The sequence below is a fragment of the Orbicella franksi genome, chromosome 1 (assembly GCF_964199315.1).
Source record: "Orbicella franksi chromosome 1, jaOrbFran1.1, whole genome shotgun sequence".
Lineage (NCBI taxonomy): Eukaryota > Metazoa > Cnidaria > Anthozoa > Scleractinia > Merulinidae > Orbicella > Orbicella franksi.
Window position 1 is genome coordinate 17720388 of NC_138145.1, and position 27524 is coordinate 17747911.

Consider the following 27524-nt stretch of genomic DNA (forward strand, 5'->3'; position numbering starts at 1 on the left):
CCCCCTCCTATCTAGTCCAAACCCTAAACTCTTCCTTCTCCTTGACTGGACTACCCGCTTTTAAAATACAATCCCCCTGGCCCCTACAGATGAAAACAATTTCCACCAGTCTGTAGTCAGCATAACAAATGTTTAGTCTCCTTTGTAGCAGTCTATTGGGTTGTCATGCAATGGTGGTTGCAACACCCCCCTCTACCTCTAAAAAAGCATACCTTTAAAACCTTTAATGTTTGACACCCCCACCCCTTCAGAATTCCCAATGACCTCTCACAGGGTGGGTATGGATACTCTGGAGCTATGCGTTTAGCGTCAAGTTTAGCAGAAACATGGTGCTACAAATCTCTAAGATCTCTCAGCGCTGACCACTACGAAGTCAAAATGTAGGACATTGCAGACTCATTTTTCCATGCGTTCGTTTCATCATACTTGTTTCAATTACAGATGGAAATTGAAGTATTCACCTTAAGGTGGCTCAAAACAGTTTCCAGCAGTGAGATTTTGATGGGTCATAATAACTACTCTTTATCACTTGATGATTAAATCATGGTATCAAAAAACTGCCCAATTATTAGTGAGCACGTTATCATTTTTGTTACACAATAGGTTACCATAGCAACAGTATGACCTGCTAAAAACATCCTTAATTACAGCTTTAGGGGCTTATAGAGGTTTTGCATGGCAGGAACAATGAAAATGTTTTGCATCAGAAGGCACATTTTTTCCCATAGGAAAAAGAATCTATTCCTGCCATGCAACATGGCTGCCGTGCAGAACCTCTATAGTTCAAAAATGGCACTGACAGTAATTTTTTTTATATCATTTAATTTTAATAAGCATGATAAGATGCAACTTTTGGCAAAGTTTAAAAAAAAACTGTACATAGGTTTCAGAGCCACCTTAAAGTTTTGAAAATTTAAGGTGGCTCTGAACCGTATACACAGAATCTTTTTAAACTTTACCAAAAGTTGCATCTTATCCTGCTGATAAAATTTGACAATATAAAAAAATTTCACCGTGCTGTGTCCCACAAGCATAATTTCCCCAAAAGCGATATTATAAATTTTTTATTGACCAAGCTTGCTCGGTCAACATGACTGGATATTTTTTTGGCAAGTTTATGGACCTCGACTCTGTCTCGGTCAATAAACATGCAAAAAAATAACTTGGCCAATATCCAGCCATCTTGACCTCACACTTGGTCAATAACCCATATATCTTGACCAAGTTTATGACTTCCAAAAAGAGAGGTGCAAAATGTTCTGTGAAATTTATTGATTCAGGGTCTGTGTACAGTTTCTCTTCTAAAGAATCGAAATGTACCATGTGACAAAAATAATTATTATTCATGAGCTGTTAACCTTGAATACATGTCAACAGAGATGTTTGCAACACTAATAGCAGATTTGCACATTGTCGCCATTTGACTACAACTACCAGAATTCCTTATGTTTTTTCATTATTTAAATTTTGAAGTCCCAGTGGGGTTTAAAAAACAATCACCCTAATTAGTAAACGAAACAGAAAAAGTGAAGGATTCTGGTAGTTGTAGTCAAATGATGCCATCATGCAAACCGCCTATTGATACAAGATGGGAAAATTTCTGCTGTTCCTTAGTAGGAATGGTCAAGGCCTCTGTACATGCTAATTATATTTATCAAAAATAAAAGTTAAGATGGAGTCTTGTCCTTCATCTATTTAAGTGGCACTATGATCAAAATTTTTACCCCTTGATTTTTTTGGTGCATCACATAGAATTCCATGAAGGAATAAAAACGCTGTTCACCATTTGCAAATCTCCGCATTAGTTCCAGAGATATTTAAGATTGAAAAATGTGTAAAATATGCAAATGAGATGACTGATGACGTCATACACTCAGCCCAATATTATATCAAGTATATAAATAGAGCTATCTTGACCAGTTTGCAGCGCAGACCATTGAAACTTGGTAGGCTAATAGTTCTACTGGAAACACACCTACGGCCATAAAAAATTCTGTTCCCATGGCAATTCACTCTTTTCCAGTCCCCCACCCACTTGATTTCAATATGTTAGTGATTTTCAGCTTGCAAAATGTTAAACGAGGCCACAAACTCGAGCTAACACATTTGTATGCTTGCTGGATCACGCATATGAGGCACCATTTGTAAATATGAAAATGGAATGCCAAAGGTGGCCAGAAATGCCTTTAATATTGGGGAGGGTAACAAAACTGTGACACTTGTTTTGTGGAGCAAATTTAGTGGAATCGTCCTGCAAAGAATCAAACATTTCTGATACAAATTGGCTGAGATTTCTTTTTTCATCACATTTGATGAAAATTTGGTTGAATGTGTGACGTCATCACTTTGCTAATATGCATATTTTAAAAACTTGAATATCTCTGGAACGAAAAGAGATATTTGAAATTAGTAAACAGCATTTTTCTTCTCATGCAGGCTACTTGTTTATGTTTTAAAATGGCTTCATTAGGAAAGATGTGATTTTCGTCATAGTACCACTTAAACATTATGCACTAGACTACGTAACTTGACGAAAAACATTAACTCGCACGTTAACTTACAAAATGTAAAAATAATGCTAAATTAGAGCGAAGAAACATTTTTTATTACAGTATTTAGTAACAAAACCAGAGCACAACAATAACAACAAAAATAACAGTTCCAATAGTTACTAACTGTCATTTTCATTGATCAAAATGAATACTGTTATTATTTTTTGTTCATATAAACACTTGTGCATTGAAAACAGCATCCACAAGGAGGAACTAAAACTTACAAAAATTAATGTTCATTTTCTTAGATGGGGGAATTAAAAAATTTAAATTCCATCTAAATTTTATTAGAACATTTTTACACCCTTTACAAAAACTATGATGTTACAGACCCCATGCATAATTTACATGCTTCTTACTATTATAACAAATTTAACAATTTCCTAAAACAATTGAAAGAATTAACAATTCTGGGTATCATAATAAGAAAATATAACTAATTATTTCATTCCTATGAAGTTTCAATCTCATTTCTTATATACTCTTCTACCCAAACATGCAAGGAAGACAATATCAAAAGAAAATGCTTCTTAAATATGCAGAGGGTCTCTTAAAGCTAATTTTAAATGGTATAAAAATATAAGGGACTAGCAAAAAAGGGTTTTAATATTTTTAGCCATGTACAATTTTTACCATGAATACTGCAACATTCCCCTAACTACACATGACAGTTGTCTAAAACACATAAACAAATTTAACAGATAAATAGAGACATAATGCTAGATTAACAAATGTATTTCTCTTATGAAGAGGTTACTGTTACTCTTGAAAACTCAATATTTTGTGAAACATTCATAAACCCACAATTGACTGGTAAGACACAATCCTTATACATTAGGATTGTGTCTTAGGATTAGGATTAACTAACTTTCAATGGAATTTTGAACATTGTGATATAGATTAAGGCTACCAACTGGTAAACTGAAAAACAGCACTACTAGCCCAGAAGGAAAATTTGATATTATGATCTTTTTTATCAGCATTTAAAGCATATCACAATTCCACATAGATATGGCTTAGTACGCATAAAGGTAAATAACTGTTTTCAAGACTCAGTTGCCAACAGGTACAAATGATCGGTAAACTTCATCTAGTTTTCTATATATCGTCTGGAATGTTGGCCGCTGCTTTGGATCAATGTCCCAACAGTCTCTCATTACATCGTAAACTTGTTTAGGGCATCCCTCTGGACAATCCATACGATGCCCTCTTTCGATCATCTCAACCACACTATCTATGTGCTAGAAAAAAATGAAAGTGATACAGATAAATAACTTCAGTGCTCTCCTGTGTGAACTCACAGCTGTCCACCACATACAAAAACAACAATAACGACAACAGCAAAAGAAGCTTTACCAATAAAATGGATGGTTCAATTCAGACTTGTTTTCAGATCTGCATTGCTCACTGACAGATAGCTTTCTCAACTAAACCTGTAACACTATGCCAGTATACTAATGCCTAAGTGAAAATCATTAAAAACAAAGAGTGACATGGTAGCTTCTCTTGGAACCTAACTTAACTAAACATCTCACGGGGGCTTCATTAACGTTTTCAGCAGGAGGACCACTGGTTTTCACAGGCGGGCAAAACATTTTGAACTGGACTTCTTTATATGAAAAACTTTCCACTAGATGGTCAAACCAGGCAGGCAAATCATCCTCAGTTAGTCAATTTGCCCAGTGCCTGGCCCTTACTGAAACCCCTGATCTCAGCTAATGAGCAAGTGATGTACAGTATAGTAAAACTCATCATCCTATTACCTTGCTGAGTCACATATGAATAAATCCTGTATTACTTACCACTCTGGGGTATGGTGTTCTACCAAATGAGAACAATTCCCACAATAATACACCATAACTCCACACATCAGATTGTGTAGAAAATCTCTGAAAAATTAATGAACGTCACCAATTAGCATCCTGACCATTATTAACTCAGTTTTTCAGTCCTTGTTCTCTGGCCATGGTTGTTTCCTTGCAGATATAATCACAAACACCAAATTGCAATTATGAGCAAGCTCATGTTGTCACCATGAGTATGCCACCTAGTCAAGGTAAGCTTCGCTGGCCAGACCCTAGCCCCTCAAAGGTTCAAAGGACAAGACAGCCCCTTGACCTCCAGGTTGGCGAAGGGGGTGGATCAGATGAGATTACAGAAGCCCCTAAGACCCTAACAACAACAACCAATCATTGGGAAAGAAAGTTTTAAAGCCATGGAATTTGTAACAGAGAGTGTGCACACCAAATCAATACATCCAGACCTAGATATAATTCATGAACATGAAAAAGTTGTGGAAATACTTGCCTGCAGCTAATGTTCCCACAAAATTTCAAATTCTCTGAGACTTACACTCATGCTTCTATGACTCATAGTAACAAAGGAAACGTCTTTGTTTACTCAATAATGAATCCTACCCCTTGTTTAATTGCTTCAGGTGCAGTCCACTTGATAGGGAACTTTCCTCCTTCTAAATTGAAGTTAGCTTCTCTTGCAAGTCCAAAATCTGACACCTGCCACAAAAATAGAACACTTAATAGGATAAAACAAAATATCGAAACAAAATACCAAAAATTAATACCCAAACTTGGGGGGAGATATTGCCGTATTTGCTCAATTTTTTGGTGGTAATTGTAGTTTTTGGCACCCCCAATGGCCCCCACTGAAAGTCATAGTCAGAGAGACAGCACAATCTTGAGGACGAACATAATGTATGTTACTGGCTAAGATAACAATGACGATGGCAAGTAGATCAGAAATCCTGGACACCTTGCTAATCACAAACTTCAGATATGAGCCTTATTCACCAAATTAATGTTAACAATGTTCTCTCTAATGACAGAGAAATGAGCAGACGAAACCTCACTGTAGAGCCATACATAAATCGCAAAGCCAAGTAAAAACTCATTTGGAAGAATGCAAGCTAGTGATATATAATAGTCTTTCACAACTAGAGGAATTCATTTGCCATCAGCATCTAACTGAGATTGTGTCCAGGCATGGGCTATCCAAAAAGATTCAGATTGTATCATAGTAGGTTGTTCCAAATAATTACAATACATGGCATACTTTTGCTGTTCCATCTTCATGTATAAGAACATTCCTTGCAGCCAAGTCCCTGAAATTAAAAAAAAAAAAATGCACACCAGATAATTTACATTTAAATTTACCACACAAGGTTGTCCTCTTTTCTGAAGACTCAGGTAAATGCTCTTCGATTCACCACTGGAAACCTCCCAAAATGCAAACTGGAACTTTTGGTTGAATGGAAAGTGCCCATGGAACTTTTTTACTCTATCATATTTACCAATGTTAAGAACTTAATCTATTCTATGTTCTCTTCATCTATAATTTGACTTTGATTTAAGATTTTTTACCTGTGAACCAAATTCTTTGACTCCAAATAATGCATACCAGCAGCTATATCCCTGCAAAAAAAAAAATGAAAAATAATTTACCTTTGTAGGAATGTATTTAACATATAGGAAACATACACATCAGTCAGTGATGCTACCAATAAACTACTTCTAACTGAGCTAAACCGTTGACACAGTGACTGCTACAAGCACTCATATCAGACTGCTCAATGAGAGTCTGACATGAAACTCTTCTCAGTCTACTGGGCCACTTTGCCGACAAGTACAATCACTTGGCAGAAAGCAGCTTGAACAACACAAGGGTCCAGATGCACTAGACAAATTTTTGTAGGTTTAGCAAAAATATATGTCATCAGTTCCACTCTACTAGTGCACACAGTGTTTACTTTCCTACTAAAATTTTGCCCAGCCGTACCAAGCTTCAAAGGGGCCGTCGTCCTGCCTTGGAGCAGGACAAATTTTGACAAGCATCTAAACCGTCATATTTTACAATTTGCAGGCGTTAAGCTGACTGAAAATGTCAATCAAGTAAATTTGATCTTGGTTTTAGAGTCTATGCATTCAGGCAGAAGCCTGCCAAAATATTTAATTTTTGCATGGCAATCAAGTTGTGGAGATAGAGAACAACGAATAACAACCATTATTCCAGCTTAGAGAGGTTGAATGCGACTCCATACAACTTCTATGGCTCCCAGATCTTTGTTCTAGTTGCACCTTCAAGAACAAGTAATTGTGGATTGGCTCAATATTCAAACCGTTTCAGTACAACAACTGCTACAGACCAAAACAAAAATGTGGCAAGCCAAGAGCATTCAAGACCCGACAAAAGCAGAAAAAGGGAGACAGGTTCAACAAAACAAGCCGGAAAATAAAAAAATATGATTTCAACATGATTGACACTTGTGGTAATCAAATATTTTGGTGTTTTCAAGGGCGTATGTGATTACCAAATTCAAAATTTGGTGGAGATAAAATTTGTCGACATTTTTGGCAGAGCCAAGTAAATCTTGTCAACTTACTGCATACAATGCCCAACCTATTGTAGCCTATTTTATGTTTTCAATACAATAAAGCATTCTTACCTAGCAAACCCTACAAGATCTTTCTGCCCAATAACAGTCCGGCCCCTAGTCCTTAAGTATTCAACTAAACTTCCCTAAGATAGAATTGCCAAATGTAAATAAAACATGAGAGATGAGAGAACAACGTTAACCAATCAAATCACTAATTGAGAACAAAGGAAGGCTTCATATGATGATCATAAACAAACCAAAGAACTTAAGAAATACATTCAATAGCTCTACAACAAAATGTGCAACCAAGCAAGTTAATCCTATCCTATCCTCCTATATCTCTTTATGCCATAAGGCACATAAGGCTTTGACATTCTCTTTCCAACCACTACGGTTTGCTGCGAGGTTTCTGACATTCGCCCATGACTACCAAGCAAGTTAATGAGAGCTGTAAACTTCTCAGGTAACTTGTTCAGTTTTTGCTTGATTGCATAAGGGTAGCCAAACATTTGCACACATCAGAGTAATAATAATATTATTATAAACACTGCTATCAAGATGGGCTCTGTGTAAAATAAATAAATAAATAAATACATAAATACATGAAATAAATAAATAAACAAACAAATAAATAATAATCATTAAAATAAAATATAAAACATGCACAAACCTAAAATAGTGCAGTCCCAATCACCCACACTGGTGATTGAGACTGTGCTGTTTTCCTGACATGTTAAGACGGATTCCGCACATAGGTCAAGCAATAAGTGCAACAAGAAGCTATTTCTCAGAAAGAAATGGTGTTTTGTTTCTGGAAAGGTATTCAAAGTCTGAGAAAGGCTGGGGTTTTGATCTCTTGTGCATGAGAAGTCTTGGGGTGAGGGGGATATGTCCTAATGCGTTGCTTTGCACCGCACTGATCTGCTCAGTTGTCAGAGCCTGGGGTTTTTCGGCTAGGTGAGGTTTAGTACTGAATCTATTGTAAAAGAGAAAGGGCCAATTAATTTAAGTTGTCTACACATGTATAAGTTATTACAGTCAACGTGCTTCGAAACGTATTTAATTGTGATACTTCACTTTGACTCTGCCCTAGGGGAGGGGGGGTGCTCCCTTATATTGGCTATACAGCTATGTCCAGCGTCAGAGGGACATGTTTTTTTATGACATTTTAGTCAGAAGTAGAGTATCGATTTTGGTCATGTTGGTGTCAAACTGGGTATGGTTTTTGCACTCTAGTCTTGAATTAGGTATGTTTTTTAGAAGAAGCTACTTTTTTCATCATTATCGATAAGACCAGCAACTAAAGCCATTCACAATATCTTTAATATCATTCTGAACTAGAGAACTATGGCAGGTCTGAAACAGGGTATTAATTTAAGGGTCAGGCCATAAAAAGGTGAGAAAAATCACAGACTTTGGTCTTAAATAGGGTAAGTATTTTGGGAAGTGGGCCGCACAGTTCCACCAAATTTTTCAGAAATTTAAAGTTTTGTGTGTGAGGCTAAATAAAGCTAAGAGGCAAAAGCATTTGACGCATAATTTTTCTATTTCTGTGACAGGCAGTCAGGCGAATCGATGCCGTACTCTATGTTTCACTGTCAGTGACGCAGTATATTTTTCTTTTCAGAAAGGACACCTCGTGTGTGACGACAGTTGTGCAATTATTCCTCCACTTTCGCTTGAATATTGTGAAGCTAAACTAAAAATCCTATCAGCGTTTTCATGGAAACCAGCTCTTGAAATGCCACGGTATGTCGAAATACAAGTTTTCATATTTTTAAAAGCGCACTCTAAGAAGTAAAGCTACTGAAATTGTGGCGGAAAATTTGGGAAATTCAGCTAAATCTGGAAAATGTTGACACCTACAATATGAAGAAAACCTTTATAAAAAAAGCCATATTGTGCCTATTTTGCAATATACCAACACTAATTAAATTACAATATGATGAATTAGCTGCCTTCCACATCGTATCTGTAGTATCATCCAAACGCACCAAGTGCATGTTCTTTTCCCATAAACAGCCACAGAAAAGGGCAGGATTGTTATTCCCGTATCGTCCAAATGCACCAAGTGCGTGTTCTTTTCCCGTAAACAGCCACAGAAAAGGGACGGGATTGCTATTCCTGACAAGTGTTCTGATTAACCAAAATTATGTCGCCGTAGTTGTGATCTCAGTCACATTTAAATCAAGCACAGAAACAGATATCTTCGTTTCTCTAGAATACATCGTTTCAGTAAGACTCAGGAACATTTAAGTTGCCAATTTTTTCTACCTGCATGACATTTTAATTTCCCTTTCTTTCCGTGTCACAAAATAAAATTTAGTTTCGAAAAGTTATTTTTGCTAAACATGTTTACCTTGTGAATTACAAGCGTTTACCCTGATAACGTTCATACTCACTACGTCAATAAATCACTCTGAAACGGAAAAGAGTACCATTTCTTTGTTGAACTAAACAAAACTGACTGCTTCCGTCGGCTCAAAATATCACATTAGTGGACAAATCGAGTGGTGTGGCGGTGTCTCTACTTCGCAAATATACTTCTTTTTCACTATCACTATCAAGTCCAGTTTGCAGTTTTCTTGTGTAAGATAATACCAAGAAACGAGAGTTTCATTGAAATGTTGCAAATTTTGCCACCGTATTTTCATTAACAATTACGAACTTTACTCTGACTGGATATTACAAATCACTATATAAGTAGTTCACCACTGAACTGAAAACAATACCGTTTTGTTTCCAAGGAAACAAAACAAAAATTATTTACTAAAAATCTACTCGTAGCACGGTAACTTAAATTGGAATACTATTTAAGACATCTCACTGTAATTCATTTCTCTAGGTGACCCCGTGATTAAATCTTCAAGCATTCTCGAGAAATTTAATGTCAAACCTCGTAAGAATGCTTAAAGCAAATGGGTTATTGTGTTTTCAACTAACGTGAAATGTCCACTCTAATAGAAATATGGATAACTTAAAGTTCAATTTTCTCTTGCGGGGTCAGCTTGAGAGCTAAGGTCTCGATAAGATCTTCCTACATGTACCTTTATTCAAAATATTACCATGCCATGAGGCTTTTTTGTCATTATTGCTCGAATGTTCTGCGGAAATCATCTTAATAGTTGATTAACACTGCTCAGAGCCCAGCTTATTATTAGCTATTAAGGTTACTTCCCACCTTCGCAAGTGTCCTTGGGCAAAAAAATCGTACACGTGCCAGTTTCAATAAAAGCCCAACAAACTATATATCAGAAGAAAGCTTAATAAATGAAGTTTACGATAAAAATACAATTTAAGCGAGTTTTTCTTTTAGGAAGTGTCAGGACCGGCTAAGGCATGACACGACCGAGGGTTCTTCTACTAAATTTATCGGCTATCGGATGCTCCCACAGAAGCAAAGTGGCTGAGCAGTCTTATTCACAAGGCATCCATCAACCAAAGTGTGTTGGGCTTTTCGATATTCTGATTGGTTATCTAGATATCCCCATCTAAAGTTGGAGTAGCTAAAAATATACAAGACGTGTTGCGTAAATGGACACCATGGGAAAAATATGTTAAGTATCCAAACTTCCTGACACACTTTCGCTTGCCATTATCCCTGGTATGTTCTGGTGAAATGTCACGAAAATCCGTCAAATCTGCATACCCCATAAATTTGCTCAAAGTGGAGGTATTCCTCCCAAAATCAAATGCGAGATTTTAGCTTGTGAAGATTCGTAAACAACTCACGCTGTGCCAGGAGATTATCTTGCCTTATGAAACTGCAAACCAATGGAACAACAGGACCTCTTAGCAACACGATTTTCCAGGAAAAGCATCACATTGCAACCTGTTTTCTGTCTCGTTGTCACATTGAAGAGAAAGAAACTTAAACGGACAAAGTAGCCAAAGGCAAAAGAACAAATGCACGATAAAAACAATACCAAATAACATGAAATACCAGCTCCAAGAGGAGCGTTTGCCGCGAAAATTTCCCCTGGCGGTTTCGTCCACTTAGTGATAATGACACCTTCCTGGTTTATTAACTTTATTCGAAAATACATTTTTTCTAAATAACTTGGCCGCTTTTTGAGATTTTTAATATTTTTCTTTTGTAAACTTCAGATAAAATGACTGACTTAAATTTTGTCAAAGAAAAGAAAAAAACAATTTTTTTGCCCTTGAAGGTGGGAAGTAACCCTAAGACATGTAGAGATCCAGCCTTTGAACTCAATCACTTACCTTTCCACAAAATTCTGTTACAATGTAAATAGGATTTCCATCCAGTGACACACCAAGTAATTTCACAAGGTTCTTATGACTTAAATTCCTGTCAATCACAAAAAGTGCACACAGTATACATGTATCCAGACATAACTAACAAGCAGTGATATCAGTGAGTAATGGATTGGTAATCAATGACTAATCAAATGATTAGTCATTTATTATTAGCCATTTTCAATGAATTATCGATAACTAATTTATGACCAAAGAAAATGTGGCCTATCAATTACTCATCCATGACATCAATTACCTACTGATTGCCTGTAGATGGGTAATCAATGAATTAATTCCCTGATTAACCATATGTTATTACTGTATGTTGGACATATAATACAATTTACCGGTTACTGACTTTCTGGTTATAAATCTTTATGTGTATGGCTTGAGAGGATAATAATAGGCAGAGGAATTTAGGCAGTTACTTTGGTTTTGGTTTTGGTTTTGGTTTTACTACAGTTTGAGATTAGCTGAGTGGTTGGCAAGTAATTGGTTGGCTTTAGTTTTAAGATGCTCAATTGAAAACAGCTCTAAACAGGGAAAGAAACTGAATTAATGGAATCCAAGACTCCTCTCTTGTCTATTACAATGTATTGGCCATCAATGGGAAAAAGGAAATGGCATGCAGGAGTTTTTTTTTTTTATTTCTTTATTTTGGATTTGCATGGTTTGTGAAGCCAAAAGATTATATCAATCACTAATCAATGTCATCAATGACTGATAACTGCAATCAATGAGTGATTGACACAAGAAATGACTGACAATTCTGTGGCCTACTGATTATTCATCAATTACTCCTTGATCATCTGCAATAACTAGTGATTAATCAAGTGATAACCCATTGATTACCAATTAATTGAGGAGCTGAGTGTGCATAATTCTTTTATAGAAGCACAGCTGGAAATTATGTCCTAGATTTCATGTTGCAAGATCAATCACCGCCCCTCAGTCCTTTGACGTAAAAAAATATGTTCGCTTTTTCATGCTATGTTCTAAACCAAATAGAAGACGGTGTTCCTTTGTTTTCTAAAAAAAATAGTGCACTTTTGAAATCTAGAAAAATTGCTGAGTGCAGTCGCATTCCATTCATGTGTCCACTGGCAGTTTTTCTAGATCTCGAGCATGCAGTACTTTCTTAGAGAACATGGAATATCATCTTCTGTTTGGCAAATGATTATTTTACTAGAGAAAGCACTAAATTGTAATTTGTATTCACAGCATCTAAGGTTCAACGTACGTCATTATAGAAGCTTCTGCTAGGAATGTCTGAGCAGCATGGCTGTCATCTAAGAGTGATTTCACAGCTACTTTCTGTCCTTTGTATTCAGCTTGAAGGACATCTGAAGATTTAACCAGAAATGAAATGCAAATTCTTGGTCTTTTCGGGCTGGTTTCCATCACAGTACTAAGGACCGGAGCTCAAACACTTTTGTCGAGAAAAACCTGTTTCCATCCCATCTTGTGGACAATGTAAATTAATGTCTCAACAAGTTCTTTGCTCAGAAGTACACATTTCCATTAAAATCAGCCCAAGCAACACTTCCACACATCATTACAAATTACCTTTTCTTGGTTCTTTAGCATAGGATAGAACAGGCCATAATATATCAGGCATATTTTTACAAGTGGGAGACATGGTGGCCTCATGGTTAGTGCGCTCATTCTGGGATTAAGTGGTCCGGGTTCGAGCCCTGGCCGGGGACATTGTGTTGTGTTCTTGGGTAAGACACTTAACTCTCACAGTGCCTCTCTCCACCTAGGAGTATAAATGGGTACCGGCGAATTGTTGGGGAAACCTAACAAATTGCGGGGGAGTGACCTGCAATGGACTAGCATCCCATCGAGGGGGAGTAGAAATACTCCTAGCCGCTTCATGCTACAGAAACCGGGATAAGCTCCAGCAGCTATGAGCCTTTCAGCTCCAAGGCTTAACTCTTCACACATTTTTACAATGATGTAAAAAACATATGCTACACACATATATGCATCTAATAACCAATGTCTTAAGATTCTCCAGAACAGTATCATATTACATGCACTTACATTAGAGTCTTAGTAAGCATTACTGTTCTTACCTCCAAACTCTCCTTTTCCAATTGACCTTCCAAGATGTAGTTCATGGCGCTGAATTGACCAACCCTCTACAATATAAATCAGAGAAACCAAAAGCCTAAGCCAAGAAACTTGTGTACCATATGGGTTGATTTAACTATTTCTCACAACAGAGAGAAGTTATTTCCATACTGTATATATAAATCAAACAATAATTTATGTATGCATGTTGAACAGGGTTGAGTGTTTACATATGAGATGAATACAATTTTCTTTTTCAGCCTTTAAAATCAATGTTTTGGCACTTTCCTTTCCATGATAATTTTTTTGAATTTAAAGAAAGGAAGACCAAAGGAGTACAAATTCAGTGGTCAAATGTGAAATTCATTTCCAGTATGCAGGGCAATAAAGAGACACCATTGAACAGATATTTTACATGTACTGTATATGTAGGCCCGAGAATGAAAAGATGGGTTAACAGTTTCCAGTAGAATTCTGCAACATTTAAAAACATTTTTCAGACAACCCAGGAGACAAAGATTCAAAGCTGACTTGTAGTAGATCTCCTGAAGAGAACCTTAGTTAAGAGTTTCTGATATCCTTACACTGAGAGCAAAAAGTAATCTGAGCCACAGCAAGTACTCCAACAGTTCTATAATTGGCACAAAGTCTCATAGACAACTCCTTATTATTGGTACTTATTAAGCGGGAAAATGGAAAAACTTCACTTGACTATTTAATGGTTGCTGGTTGCACCCTGGCAAAAACAATCAATCAAACCAAAAAAGTATAATGCAAAGATACAAGCATCAAACCTTTTTTAAAGGAGTCTGGATCAACAGAGAAATCAAATTTTCCTCCTTTCTTTTCCAATGGTTTTGCTAGTCGTGTACAGAGTCCATCTGCATCATCTTGATAGTGCTGTACACAGTGCAAAAAAATGTGGTTTCTGACATTGCCAATGCTACATCAGGAAATTGATTACTTATTAAAATAGGGGCTTATCGTTTTTGGGTCTTAAATGAATTTTCAATCAAATTTTATTACATGTGTTGTTATAATAAGATTTTAAGTTCTTTTATCTTAGTTTATAAATTTACTAGGTGACTGATTGAGAAATTTGTTTACTGTATAGTGCATCTGGGCAGCAATGGAAATGGTGTTATACAATTTAAGTGTTTTAGAAAACACCCTGTAAGAAAGTGCTCCATAAAAGCTGTATTTCTATAACAGTAATGATAATAATAATAATTTAACGATAATGATAACCATAATGATAATGATAACGATAACGATAACAATAACAATAATGATGATGATAATAATAATAATACTAATACTAATATAATGATAATTTCTTATATAGCACTATTTACAATAAAAAAGATCACTTATAGTGCTTTACAACAGGTTTCATGACAATAAACAGAGCTTGTAAAAAACTTGAATTCCAGCTTGCCCTTTGGACAAGCAGCTCTCACATTTTGCTTGACCTGGGCAAGTCTCAGTTTGCTCTTTTTTCATTTAGTTGGCAGAAGACTCATCTGAGCCCTTAGCCATCGAGCAAGTGAGAATGAAAAGTTACTTGCCCCCAGGAAAATTCACTTGTCGTGGTCAACAAGATGGCACTATTTTTGAGCCCTGATAAACATTTTACACGGATAAGGTAAAAATATCTACAAAGATAAATAACTCCTAAATTACAATGTATAGATAATGTTAACAATAGTGTACAAAACTCAATAGAAACACAGAACCAGTGTGAACTGTGGACATAATGATGGGGCAAGCAAAGATAATTTATGTTTTGACGTTCAAAGTAAAAAAAAGTTGTTTTCTGTTTGTTTGTTTGTTTGTTTGTTTTTTTCGTCAGAGTGTTTTCTAAGTGAATTAACTGATACATAAGGGATTGCTTTTTCCTTACTTCCAATTTTCTTCCCCTTCTTTATTAAAAACACCACACTTGAGTGGATGCTTTTAAAACTGACTTTCAGCCACCATTAAACCTGAATTTAAGTCTGAAAAAATGTGCCACTGATGCCATCTGGTGACACCATGTAACCTTTAGCCTTAATGATGCAAAACGAAAAGCAATGTTCTGTCAAGGCCATTCAGTTTAAGAAAAAGATCAACTAAAATAATTACAGTTCTGTAATAATTTGAATTTAGCTCCCCCTGCCAATAAGCACCCCCTTTTAACAAGGACTCATCCATAGGTGTTACTTTTTCCACTAACTTCAAATAGGCACCCCCTTCCAACAAGTGACTGGTACTTCTCTTTCTTGTATTTTCTTATCATTAGCATCACAATCAGGGTGCAATATATACGTGTATTTAATAGGTTGTACTTGCATATAATAATTATTATATAATAAGCAAGTAAAGTATTTATCAACGAGTAGTCACCTACCTCTACAAGCTTTGTGAGATTTTCAAAGAAGCTATCATCATCAACTGTCAGTTTGTTATCATCTGTGTACCTTACTCTGTAGTGCTCAACTCCTACAGCAGAACTGTTAAAAAGCATTTAAAATGATAACATAAATTCAACTTGTACTTGTAATGGGTTTTATTTTCATAATGGGTTGACCAGCACGTATGGTTCGTCAGTTCCCTTCTAGTCTTCCTCACTGCCTTGTTATGTACTAAGATTTCTTTTATTAACGTGGTTATTACAATTATGCTGAATATTATTATTATTTTGTAATATCATTTATGATTTTTTTTCTTTGTTATATAATCGCAGTGAAATTGAATAAATAAATAAATAAATATATAAATATATAAATAAATAAAATCTCTTCGAATGATAAAAAATAGTACTAAAACGTAATTTTCTATAAATGTGAACTACATGCATGAAAATGAGTGAGTCCCTAACAACTTCAGGCATGAACAGGATTTGAACTCTACATCATTTAATTTCAGTGCAAACAGTCTGACTACCGATGAAAATAAACCACACAACAAAGGTGTATCCATATACTGGTAATTGTGTGCTACTGTCCTTGGTGTTAAATTGAGCTATGAAGCCACTGTAAGCTGGTGAGTTGCAAAATACATGACATTGTAATTCTGAAGTTTAAATATGTTTCGCACCACAGATCAGGGTACTACTCGAATTGAAGACACACCAGGAAAATAAGGCCCACAGGATCTACATGTACCAGTTGTTTTGAACTAGTTTAATTAGTGCAATTTCCAACTTGCACAAGCTAGCTAGTGCAAGTTGGAAATTGCCCTGATTAAGCCAGTTCAAAACAACTGGTAGATTCCATGGGCCAGACCGTGTCGGGTCAGAAACCGTGGGGGGTTAAGACCTGGGACTAGTCAAGCTGTGACGTCAAAACAAGAACATAGGTCTACATATCTTTCATTAATGTTTACAATTTAGAACCAAAATTGGAATTGCACTTGACTGTCTAATTGCTAGTATATTTGACTTATTCGTTTCTTCTCTATTTGTTTGGTTCAAAAAATATTAGGACCTATGTTCTTGTTTTGATGTCACAGCCTAACCAGTCCCAGGTCTTCACCCCACATGCTTTCTGACCAACCGGAAAAAATCTGTCATAGTCGACAGTTTAATCCCAAACTGAAATACTCAGTGCATACTGCTTGCTCCAAGTAAATAAATTTAATACAGGTTTTCTGTGTGGTATTATAAATGGGTCCGTGTCAATATATTGTGCCTGCATATCACACTGGATGGTCCAGTCAAAGGTTTTTGACCATCAGAAATCATACAAGTTAGTAGCAAGAGGCATCCATGATAATTTGCAGTTTTCCTGAGCTCCTTTTAAATAAAGTTTTGTCTTTTGTAACTCTATTTCAATGCACATCTCCCTTCAAGGACATAAAATTTTGCCATAATTGTTCCACAGGAAATTTTATTTTGAAAATTTTCCGGTCAGTCAAACTAAAATTGTCTTTCAATTTACATTCTGACTAAACATTCCTGGATTTTTTGGGCCAATGATAAACAACCACAGTTTTTAGTTCAACAGCAATAAACAATACCAGTGGATGGAAGGCATTCTGTGCCAGTTGTAGATGTTTGAGAAACAGGTCAAGACCAAAAGTAGAAGCACAGCACATGTAAAAAAAACTAGCCTTATTGCAGATTAGCTCTTAATGAAGCTAAAGACATACCAAACAGATAGGGTGTAGTCTCCCTGATAGTTATGACTTTCTCTGACTAGAAACAGGCCTTTTTCAAAGGGCATGTTGCTCTCCTTTGGCTTAAGAAGATCTTCAGCTTGTTCTCTTGTTATTCTCCCATGAAACCACCTACAAAGAACAAACATACACATACTCATAAGTCAGTTGACTATCATACACCCTCAAGAGGACCAAGATAGTTCACAAGGGTGTAGCCCAAGTCAACTATCACACATAGAAATCGAGAGCGAATAATCTGATTGCTTTAATATAATTCTACTAGTCCTTCAAACCTTTATCTAAATCCTCTTCACAGACACTTCAAAAATGCAAAGAAGTGGCTGCCAGTTCATTAACAAGCAAACACTCCTAGGCTATTCACTTTCTACTACAGAACAAAATAATAGTGAGTAGCATAGCCTATTGGCAAATCACATTTGTGACAGGATGCTAGTAAATTTATGCTAAAAAATAATATATCACATGTATTACAATTTCTAATAACGGCTTTCTGTGATATTTTAGTTTTCTCTCCTGGAAGTAAAACTACATCCCTTTAGAAAATGAAATGTGTCCATCAAGACATTACATGTACAAGTACATAACTGTAGATGGTAACTTACTCTTGAGAGGTTATCTACTAGTAGCTTTTCATCTAAAAGACAACTTACGGCATGGCATGAAGTTTTACACCTCTTTTGTGTTCTGTTACATAATTATAGGGAATCATTCCTCTACGTCCTTTTCCATTTCTTGCTCTGTACCAGTTAGGATCCTGGGGGAAGAGACACAACAAAATGAATAGAACCATCAAACCCTCATTTACCCAAAGAAGTTAATGTCCACAAACATGGAAGAGCCTTTTAAACTAGTTTCAATTGGTCTTTTTTTGTCAAGTCTTTCTTTTATAGTTTAATATATAGCTGTTATTACTTGCCATAGCTATTGTGTGCTCTTCCTATATTAATGTTTTGTATTCATATATAACTTAAAACTATTTTAGACTTCCTTCACAGAATAGAAATAGCATTTTTCCTCTTCTTTTTTCTTCTTCTTGCGTGTGCATTTGTGCTCAAGTTTTCTTGCTGAACTGTATTTTATTTCTATTTAATGCTGTTGTTAACTGGCTGCCTGGCTCCGCTAGCCCCTATGGTTATTCCAGGCAGCTAGTACTCTAATTTTTACTTTTAATATTTTCATTGAAAGTGTAATTTTTTCTTTAGCAAGAGTGAGTACAAATAAAGACTGAAGATTGTCAAGTATGCACGGCAACTTTACAATTTTAAAGGTTTGTAAGTAACATGAAGTCTGTACACAGTCCAAGTGGCACACAATTATACTCACACTTAATTCCATACCATGAACTGACTCAAGAATGTTGCTATTACTCTACTTAGAGACAGTTTGCATATCCACCACAAGCTACTCCAACCATTCTGTCAGGTTGTCCTAATAACTTCCTTAAACTCATTTGGCCATTTATGCACCTAATGACTTCTTAATACAATTTGAAGATGTCACTATGGTAGTTATAGGCTTTTGATATTTGTTGTAATATACTTTCCCATATTTATGTTTTCGTTATTGTATATATCCTATTATTGTGTAATCTATGTTAGGTAATAGCTTCAGGGCTCCTATTGATAGCAGAGATGCTTTGTAAACTCCTTGAAGGGACTACCCTGAAATTTTTGCCTTTAGATTTTTACTTTTAAATGAAGATGTCTATCTATCTAATAAAAAGTAATAAAGTAATAATGTTGTCGTTCTAACAACATTGCATTTGTGTTCCTTACTACCGACCAATGCCAACTGCTATGTGTAAGAAATGTCTTCTTCTTTCAATAGTCTCACATAAGTAACCTTGTGGAGAATAGTTTGTAGTACTTTTTAGAATATCATACACCATAACTGTACTCACCCGAGTAACACTTTCAATATACAGCACCTCACCCTTCTCAAAAGGCAGATCCTAAATAAAAAGACAACTTCATTAACCGTTTTATCCCTACAGTGAGTTCCTACAAGTAAATTCTTGTTATCTCTATTGCATCAAATTAAAGCATATGACAGGGTCCGAAATTGCGCTTTCCTGGTCGCCAATGCGACTAAAAATTTTGCTCTGGCGACCAGAATTTCACAACTGGTCGCCAGCAGGCGATTAACTATTTCATGCCACGACAATTATACAATAACTTTGATTTTCAGTCAAATCGATTAAAATAAAATTCAAAGCCGCCCGCCAATTGGGCACTTACTTTTTACGGGACTTACTTTTTACCTTCTAAAGTATAAAACCGATTTTCCTCTTTATAAATCTACCACAACGTTTCAATGCTATGATCAGTGCGAAGCTTCGCCGCCATGTTTTTTCAGCGGTTTCCCATAACATATGTTTTGCAGGCGCAAGAGGCCACGTGCGTTCTTTCGCCATAAATATTTATTCAGGCGATGTGGTGTCCAAAGATGTTTTGAAATCTTTCCGTAATTTATTACAAGGTGGAGACGGAACATCCGTGAAGAAATTAGTTGAAGACTTAGATATTCTCTGGGCATCAAAAGGTGGAAATGTAGATCTGTCAAAGTAGTCAAAAGATGATTTGCGCACTGGTTTGATTCCTGATTACATCAATTGCAAATATTTTGCCGGCAAGCCCATGGCGACCAAAAATTTTGGTTTCTGTTTCGCTGCGAAGGAAAAATTTTATTGACACTTTTTGGCGACCACATTTTTCCATATGGCGACTGAAAAAAAAAAATTTCAGTCGCCAGTTGGCGCCTGCCTTAAAAAGTTAATTTCAGACCCTGTATGAGAGAGTTGAACCTCACTATTTTTATAAATCAAAAGACTAAGACTCAAGGTGCTTTTACATTTGAACAGAATTATCCCTAATAGAAGAGACTGAAGAAAATATAAGATATATGGTACAGACTTAAAAAAGGGCAGTGGCAGCCTGGTCAGCACGTGGCAATTTAAAATGGTCCAGGGCTGTTAAATGTCAAGGTTTGATTGCCCGATACGTGATAACAGTATAAATGAGTTGCAATATAGTGTACAAGGCACTGCAAAGCTGGCGAAGCTCCAAAAATGAAATAATAGATCCCTTTTTTCCTTAACTCTAGTTTCATCAACTTTGTTGAACTGTTAGTTCTGATGCTGAAAGTTCCATGAGACACACACCATTTTGATTTCATGATTGTCAAATGATTCCAGACTCCTCACCAAGAGCAAAATTAATGTACTTGTGGTCCGCTTTCAAAGGCAAATGTCATATCTCATTGACAACAGTTTTGGGACATTTATTTACATTTAATACGTGTGTACATTATTTTGTGTAAAGGGAGAGGACATTTAAGGCAACTTTATTTTATTGTGGGCCTCTATGACTCTAGGAAACTGGCTCACTAACCACTAAGCACTGTGACAGCGTGAGTAGTGTGAGTTAATTTTAGCCCTGAAAGCAAAGACCTACTTGGTGGTAATCTCTGAACAAGAGAGTGACAGTTCAATATTTTTTAACAAGTTTTGTTATTATTGATCTTCTTTTGTATCATATTCATATTTACAATTTGTAATCTCAAATGTAAATGAAATTAAAATCAAACTGGTTTGATAAATTCAAACAAAATGAATATATACTACATTTTGCATGACAAAAACACCTCTGGATTACCCTCATCTCAATAACATGATTTTGTTCTCCTCTTTCCAAAAGACAGACAAAGCCTCTAGCACAGACATCTCTCAAATGCAGACACTTTTGAAGCAGATACCTCTCTAAGGTTGACACTAATCTTAGAGAGGCAGTCACATAGGAGAGGTGTCTGTCTCAGTGGTTTTTACAAGGAGATATCTCCCTTTAGGAGGATGCCTTTCTAAGACAGATAGCTCTTTAAACAATCTCTAAGACAGCCATCTCTTCTAATAAGAATACAATCCTAACACAGGTCAGAGAGAAAATCACTGAAGTAACAAAGTTCGTTTCTGTCACATTCAGATTGAGGAATAAAAATTCTTTTGACAAAATTTGAAAGCTCTAAGACAGCCACCTCTACTAATGTGAATACAACTCTAAGAAAGACAGGGAGAAATTCATAAATGAACAAAGTTCTTTTCTGTCACATTCAGATTGAGGAACAGATATTCTTTTGATAAGTTAATAATGATGGTGAATTTTAAGCTCGGTAATGAAATGTGAAGGTGAATTAATCAACATGAGACGAGCGTGGGACTCAGAATTTTTCTTTGTCCCACGCTCATGTCATGTTGATTAATTCACCTTCACATTTCATTACCGAGCTTAAAATTCACCATCATTATTAACTTATCACTACTCACGATGAATTTGATAGCGTTGATCCTAGCAGTATGCAGGACACCTGTCATATATGAACTCAGTTAAATGACCTTGCTCTCCATGAGTTCTCGTAGCTCAGTGGATAGAGCGCCTGCCCGGTGTTCGGGAGGTCATGGGTTCGATTCCTGTCGGGAACTCAGAATTTTTCTCGTGTCATGTTGATTAATTCACCTTCACATTTCACAGATATTTTTTTGACAAAACTTGAAAGCAACTAATATGAATACAACTCAAAGAAAGACAGGGAAAAATTCATGAAATGAACAAAGTACTTTTCTGTCACATCCAGATCAAGGACCTACCTCTCGTGTCCTGGCTCTAAATTGAAATCGCCCCACAACTTCAGTTCCTGCTGTCCACACTGGTACCTAAATGAAAACACGAGACAAAACACAATAAACGGCTATATTGTAATGTTATGTGTGTGACCCACATTGTGACCCACCCACCTTACCAGTGCTTGAAAAAAAAAAAAACAAAAAAACAGTCAGTAACTAGATAATGAATTCCATTCACAATTTGCTTTTGTTTGCTTTTATCATAACTGATGCAGCATGAACACCAAAACGATCGAGAAAAACAATGCTGACTTGAAATATTTGAAATTCCATTAAAATCCTTGTTCCTTGGCATTTCATTCCAACAAGTTAAGACCAATTTTCAAGCCAGAAATGCAAATTAACTGCTGTAGCTTTGAGGATTCAAACTAATGTTTGGTACTCTGGATGGTAAATGTATGGTATATAAAAAAAATAATTTCTCCTGAGGGTTTCCAGAATAGAGTATAATATGCAAATGTGATCTATAAGCTTCAACAACGAATAAACACGAAGCAAATTTCAAGCAGTTCCTTACACGTATTTCTTTACAGTGTTCCTATATCCTTTGCTACAAAAAATAAATACTGAAAATAGAAATCTCGAAACTTTAGGGCAACATTCATGTTCAGTTGCAGTCTTTGCATGACAAGAGGCATTCCTGTCATACAAATTGCAATCCAGAATTGGCTAACTTCTAAAATAGTTTGTTGGGTAGTTATGGTAAGGTGCATTGCACTAGTAAGAGTGGTTTTCAATTGAATGTCAAAAGTACACTGTAATCAGGCAATTGAGTCTAATTGGTACATAATTAGTTTGGTTTTACAACACTCAATTGAAAACTGCTCTATAACAGAATTGAGTAGGGTGATATTGAGGGAGTAAGAGAGTGAGTGATTTAAAAGTTGACTCTAAACTTTTGGCCAGTGTACAAGTCAAGGTCAAATTTTTGGACTGATTTTGTGGGCATGAAGGGTCGACTTATGCACCCGAAAATATGGTGGTAAAAAGAACAACATAAATATGCTCTACTAAATCGAAGTGATTACTGTTTTTTTTTCTCTCCCTTACTCAGTCATGTTCATGAAATGTGAATAGCCAAATAAAGTAAAAGTAAAATTCCAAACAGAGAGGTAAAGATAGTTAATTTTGGTGTGAAAGACCTTCCTACTCCATTGCCAACAATATGTACCTGATTATATGAAATTATGGTGAAACATTTCTGAAAAACTTGTACATAACTACATTTTAATTTTTTATAGTTTAAACCTTTGGATTTTGCAATTGTCTAGATCTATTCAGTATGGCTACAGGTCTAGAAACTTTCTTTAGCTAAATGTATAACTGACCATCATTTGATTCCAAAAGAAAAGACAAAAAAACAATTAGCTGCCATCATTCACATTCAGTAAAAATATTTAGCAGTGGGTCATATCATCCTGTCATTTTGCAGAGGATGGCTCAGAAATACAGTGTTGATGCTCTACTTACGACCGCTGTCGTGAGTGACCAGTGCAAGTTACAACCACCTTTATGAAACCCTGTTTAAACTGTCACTCAAAATCTGTATTGAAAACTTCTCGTAAGTGACCGCTCCTGTAAAACACTGTGACCACTCTTGGCAATCACCAACTGGTCTTTTCCTTTGTTTGAAGCTCATGCAAGGGACCACTTCTAGAGTCTGATTCACATAAGTTATCATTTTAACAAAAAAATACTTCTTGGTCAAATTAACAGTGATATAACATAAGTGTTAATCGTTTGTTGACAATGCAAGTCTATCTCAAGTTGAAAGTTCAAGATGATTTCCAGCTGCTTCCCAGAAGTTTATGGTTGAAACTTTCCAGTTTCCACTTAAAGCTTTATGCTAATTACATTAAAGTTCTCATAAACAATCCTGAAGACCCTATCATTTCATTGCATGGTTGCTTTGAGAGTCCGCGCTTGTCAGCGACCAGCTTTAGTTATGACCACTTTTCCAAATTCTCAAGGTGGTCGCTTACCAGAGCTCCGACTGTATTATAAAAAGATTAATAACACACTTGCACAACCATTGTTTTGCTCATTAAACCATTTGTTTGATGGCATTCTTGTAGCCATTGCCATCATGGTTCACTTAAGCTCCTTGGTGTGACTATGTGAAGTTGCCAGATCAAAGTTAATTCCATATACATAAATTCTATTTTAGTTGCACTTAATTTTGGGGCAGTTTAATTAAGTAATTTAGCAATTTTCTGAGAAATCGCTAAATTCGCTAAATTAGTGTCACTGAAAGGTAAGTAATTGCAGAATACAGCGCCACTTAACAAAACAAACTTTTGCCCTAATTATGCTCACTACTAGACATTCATTTAAAAATTTAACTTTGCAATGAAGAGAATAAATGATCAACTGTTACAATTGATAAGGACTAACCTGTCTTCCGTTATTGGACATGGTGAGTCATTGGGACCTCTCTGGTCCGAACCTGTTGAAAGACAACTAGAATATCGACATGTTCGCCAACAAATGCTATCACTTACAACTAAATTGACTCGATCAAAAATGTTGGCACGATATAAGTGAAGTGACGGTAACGACCTTAAGGAGGGAATAAAACACAAACGATAACTTTCGAATCCAAAACACTGGCTGGTACAAAATTACTGTACGAAATAGAACACAAAGCCACAAGTATAAATCATTGTATTTTGAAACAATTAGAATAAGCTTATAATTATGGTCATAAATCGCTGAAAATTAACCAAGCTGACTGAAGACTTGTAAAATCAATATTCATGAATTCAAACACATTCCTGTTTTAGATATTACAATCTCTAAATGCCTAATCATTAAGCTAACTTCAAGTAAGCTTATCGATCCAATTCAAGCAATTTGTGTTCACAGACAGACGCGGAAGTACCGATGGCCAGTTTACTACCGAACACTAAAATCGCAACAGTTTCATCAACCTATCTAGCCTCTCCCTAATCCACGAGAAGTAATTGCAGTAGCAATCACGAAAACCCCAGTCATGTAGGAGAGAAACTTGAAATGAGCAAGACTTCGCTCTAAACAGCCAAGTAAGCCTTTCAGTGTCCGAGAGTCGGCTACGGTTTTTTCGCAACAGTACTTACCCTAGCGGCCTACCTGCTGCCAGGAACAACAGTTCTCAACTGTTTGAATCCTCAGATGACCTATTTAAAATAAGCAAGCCTTTAATTCGGTCCAACAAACCTCAAGACTACGACTTCCGTGGTACAGTGTCGAACCGATTTGCCCTCAGTGAAGAACTTCACAGGAAATGAGCAGAGTGGTAGAGGGGGGTCAATAAATTATGATCATGAAGATCGAGAATGGTATTTACGTCATGTATGGAGACACAAATTGTACCGGAGCACACCTCGGTTGTACGGAAGGGTGCAGAAGCTGTAGTAGCCAGAAGCTCAAAGAACTGTGCATTTGAATATCCTACTCACACTGTTCACTCTGCAAATTTTGGCCTTTGACCTTCACGACGCCACTCAAAATTGTGTCTAACGAAACCAAGAACTGGCGACTTTGGTAACAGCGTCGCCGTCTCAATGGAACGAACATCCCGAGGAACTCCTTGGACCTCTTCAAGAGAAGCATTAATAAATGGTTCTCTGCATCGGACTCCCACAAGGCAAATATGTAAACCAGTAAATGCAAAATCTTACATGTAATGTATTTCTTTTTTCATGAACTGATATTTTTACCGTGATATAAACCCGGAGTGGGAAGGTGTACTCCCAGAAAAATTGGTTAGGGGTGTGCGGCCCGCTTCCCAAACCCCCTACCCTATTTATGACCAAAATCTGCGATTTTCCATACTCTATTTATGACCTGACCAATAATTTGATATCCTATTTATGACCGTTGCGGCTGGTACAGTTGGCCTAAACATAATTTATGAAGGGCTTTTTTCGAAGGTCTTATCGATAATGATGACTAGTAGCTTCTTCTAAAAAAAAACGTACCCATACCCAATGATTCAAGACGAGAGTGCAAAAATCATACCCTATTTATGACCAAAATGGCCAAAATCGATACCCTACTTATGAACAAAACGGCTGAAAAACCATTTCCTTAGGGGCCGCACATACCTATATATCCCATATAAGGGAGTACCCCTGGGGTTATAATAAAGGTTCATTCGTTTAATCAATCAATCAATCAATCAATCGCTCACTCGCTCACTCATTCATTCACACTCACTCATCCTCATCGTCCCGGTTGGGACATAGGGCTATCACAACATTAGTTCTCCTCTTCGATCTTGCGGTACCTGGTGATCTTTTCAGCCTCCGCCCAGGGCAAGGCAAGCTCTTTGAGGTCTGCAGTCACTGACCTTCCTCTGCGTTGTTACCCTTGGGGGGTCCACTTGAGGGCAACCTTTGGGATCGTGTCGTTTCCCAAATAAATCCATTCCACACGTACCTTGCTTTTGGGTGCAAGGAGATTCTCCCTCGTGCTGCCAGTAATCTGGCCAGAAGCAGAGACCAGGCAAGAATCACCTTGCACATAGAAAAGTTGAGTTGCATCTGTAGTAATGGTTTCTGCAGCAAGAAAATTTTTATGCGGTTGGGCTGCTAACCCAGCACGCAACCACTGCCGTACGTGATTACCGGGTGTTGAGGGCTTCACCGGCTTTGGCTGTTTGACTGATGGAATGTTGTCCCTGTCTTGGCAGTTGTGGAACGAGTTTCCATCATCCGCCCATGAATCACAACCTGCAGCTCCATACAAGTTGACCCATGGTTAGGTATTTGTGTCAGGGTTCACTCCCTGGGCATTTTTCCATTACTGGGGCAAGGTCCAGGATGTCCAGGATGCCCTACGTACCACAGCTCTGAGGCCCTTGCTACTCCGAGGTGGCCAGTTTACCAGGGGGTACCGCGTGGAGGGACTACACCAGTCTTAATGATGTTAACTTTAACATCACCCTGCAATGCTCAATTGAACCCCACATTTGAATATCAACTAAGGGCTATAAATAATCATACAGGGTGACCTTTGTCTCACCTAACAGGGACAACGGTTTCCCGTGAAAACTATCGATGAAGTCGCCTTGGGTGGAGAGTTGTGTCGTGTACCCAAGACCAAAAAAATAAGGCTTTAAAAAGACCCAAGTTATATGGTCTCGGGTACCCAACGTTGCATCCCCTGGGCAATGTTTGCACTGTCCTTGTTGGTTGAGCCAGAATTGACCCGGCGAGATTATTTATATGGATGATATTCAAATCCGCAGTTGTCCCTCTTTCTCTGAGTTCCTTGGGCCATTCCCAGTTAGGTGAGCCATGCGCAGTGTTTATGAGAAATAGTTGACAAAGTTGTTGCTCTACTTTGGGCTCTATCTGCCGAGGCGTGAGAATTCCCCACCTGGGTTGTCTGGGTTCACGATTCTCATGAAAATCGTTGGCTGAATTTT

At 36.8% G+C, this 27524-nt stretch overlaps 1 protein-coding gene across 3 annotated transcripts; it reads right to left on the reverse strand.

Moving 5' to 3' along the window:
• Positions 1–1255: 1255 nt before the first annotated feature.
• LOC145494331 (tyrosine-protein kinase CSK-like) lies at positions 1256–25679 on the reverse strand. 3 transcript variants are annotated; one of them, XM_081473790.1, is made up of 17 exons: positions 25310–25679; positions 24509–24560; positions 22079–22144; positions 19340–19390; positions 18090–18193; positions 17410–17547; positions 15668–15770; positions 14073–14178; positions 13281–13346; positions 12443–12545; positions 11167–11254; positions 7012–7085; positions 5930–5980; positions 5622–5670; positions 4970–5065; positions 4355–4441; positions 1256–3793 (listed from the first exon to the last, which is right to left on the reverse strand). In XM_081473790.1, the coding sequence occupies exons 2-17, from the start codon at positions 24527–24529 to the stop codon at positions 3605–3607; spliced, it is 1392 nt and encodes a 463-aa protein (XP_081329916.1). In that variant the 5' UTR covers positions 24530–24560; positions 25310–25679; the 3' UTR covers positions 1256–3604. The 3 variants fall into 3 exon arrangements, with proteins under 3 accessions (XP_081329916.1, XP_081329910.1, XP_081329902.1); XM_081473784.1 differs by having other exon boundaries at positions 25223–25679; XM_081473776.1 differs by having other exon boundaries at positions 25210–25677.
• Positions 25680–27524: the final 1845 nt, after the last annotated feature.

What these genes read in the sequence shown, in the direction of transcription:
- LOC145494331 (XM_081473790.1), bottom strand. Translation starts at nt 24,529, where the DNA reads ATGTCCAATAACGGAAGACAG. An exon ending in ATCTCACAAAGCTTGTAGAG is followed by an intron (nt 14,179 to 15,667) that starts GTAGGTGACTAC and finishes CACTGTGTACAG; the next exon opens with CACTATCAAGATGATGCAGA. An exon ending in GAACACCATACCCCAGAGTG is followed by an intron (nt 3,794 to 4,354) that starts GTAAGTAATACA and finishes ATTTTTTTCTAG; the next exon opens with CACATAGATAGTGTGGTTGA.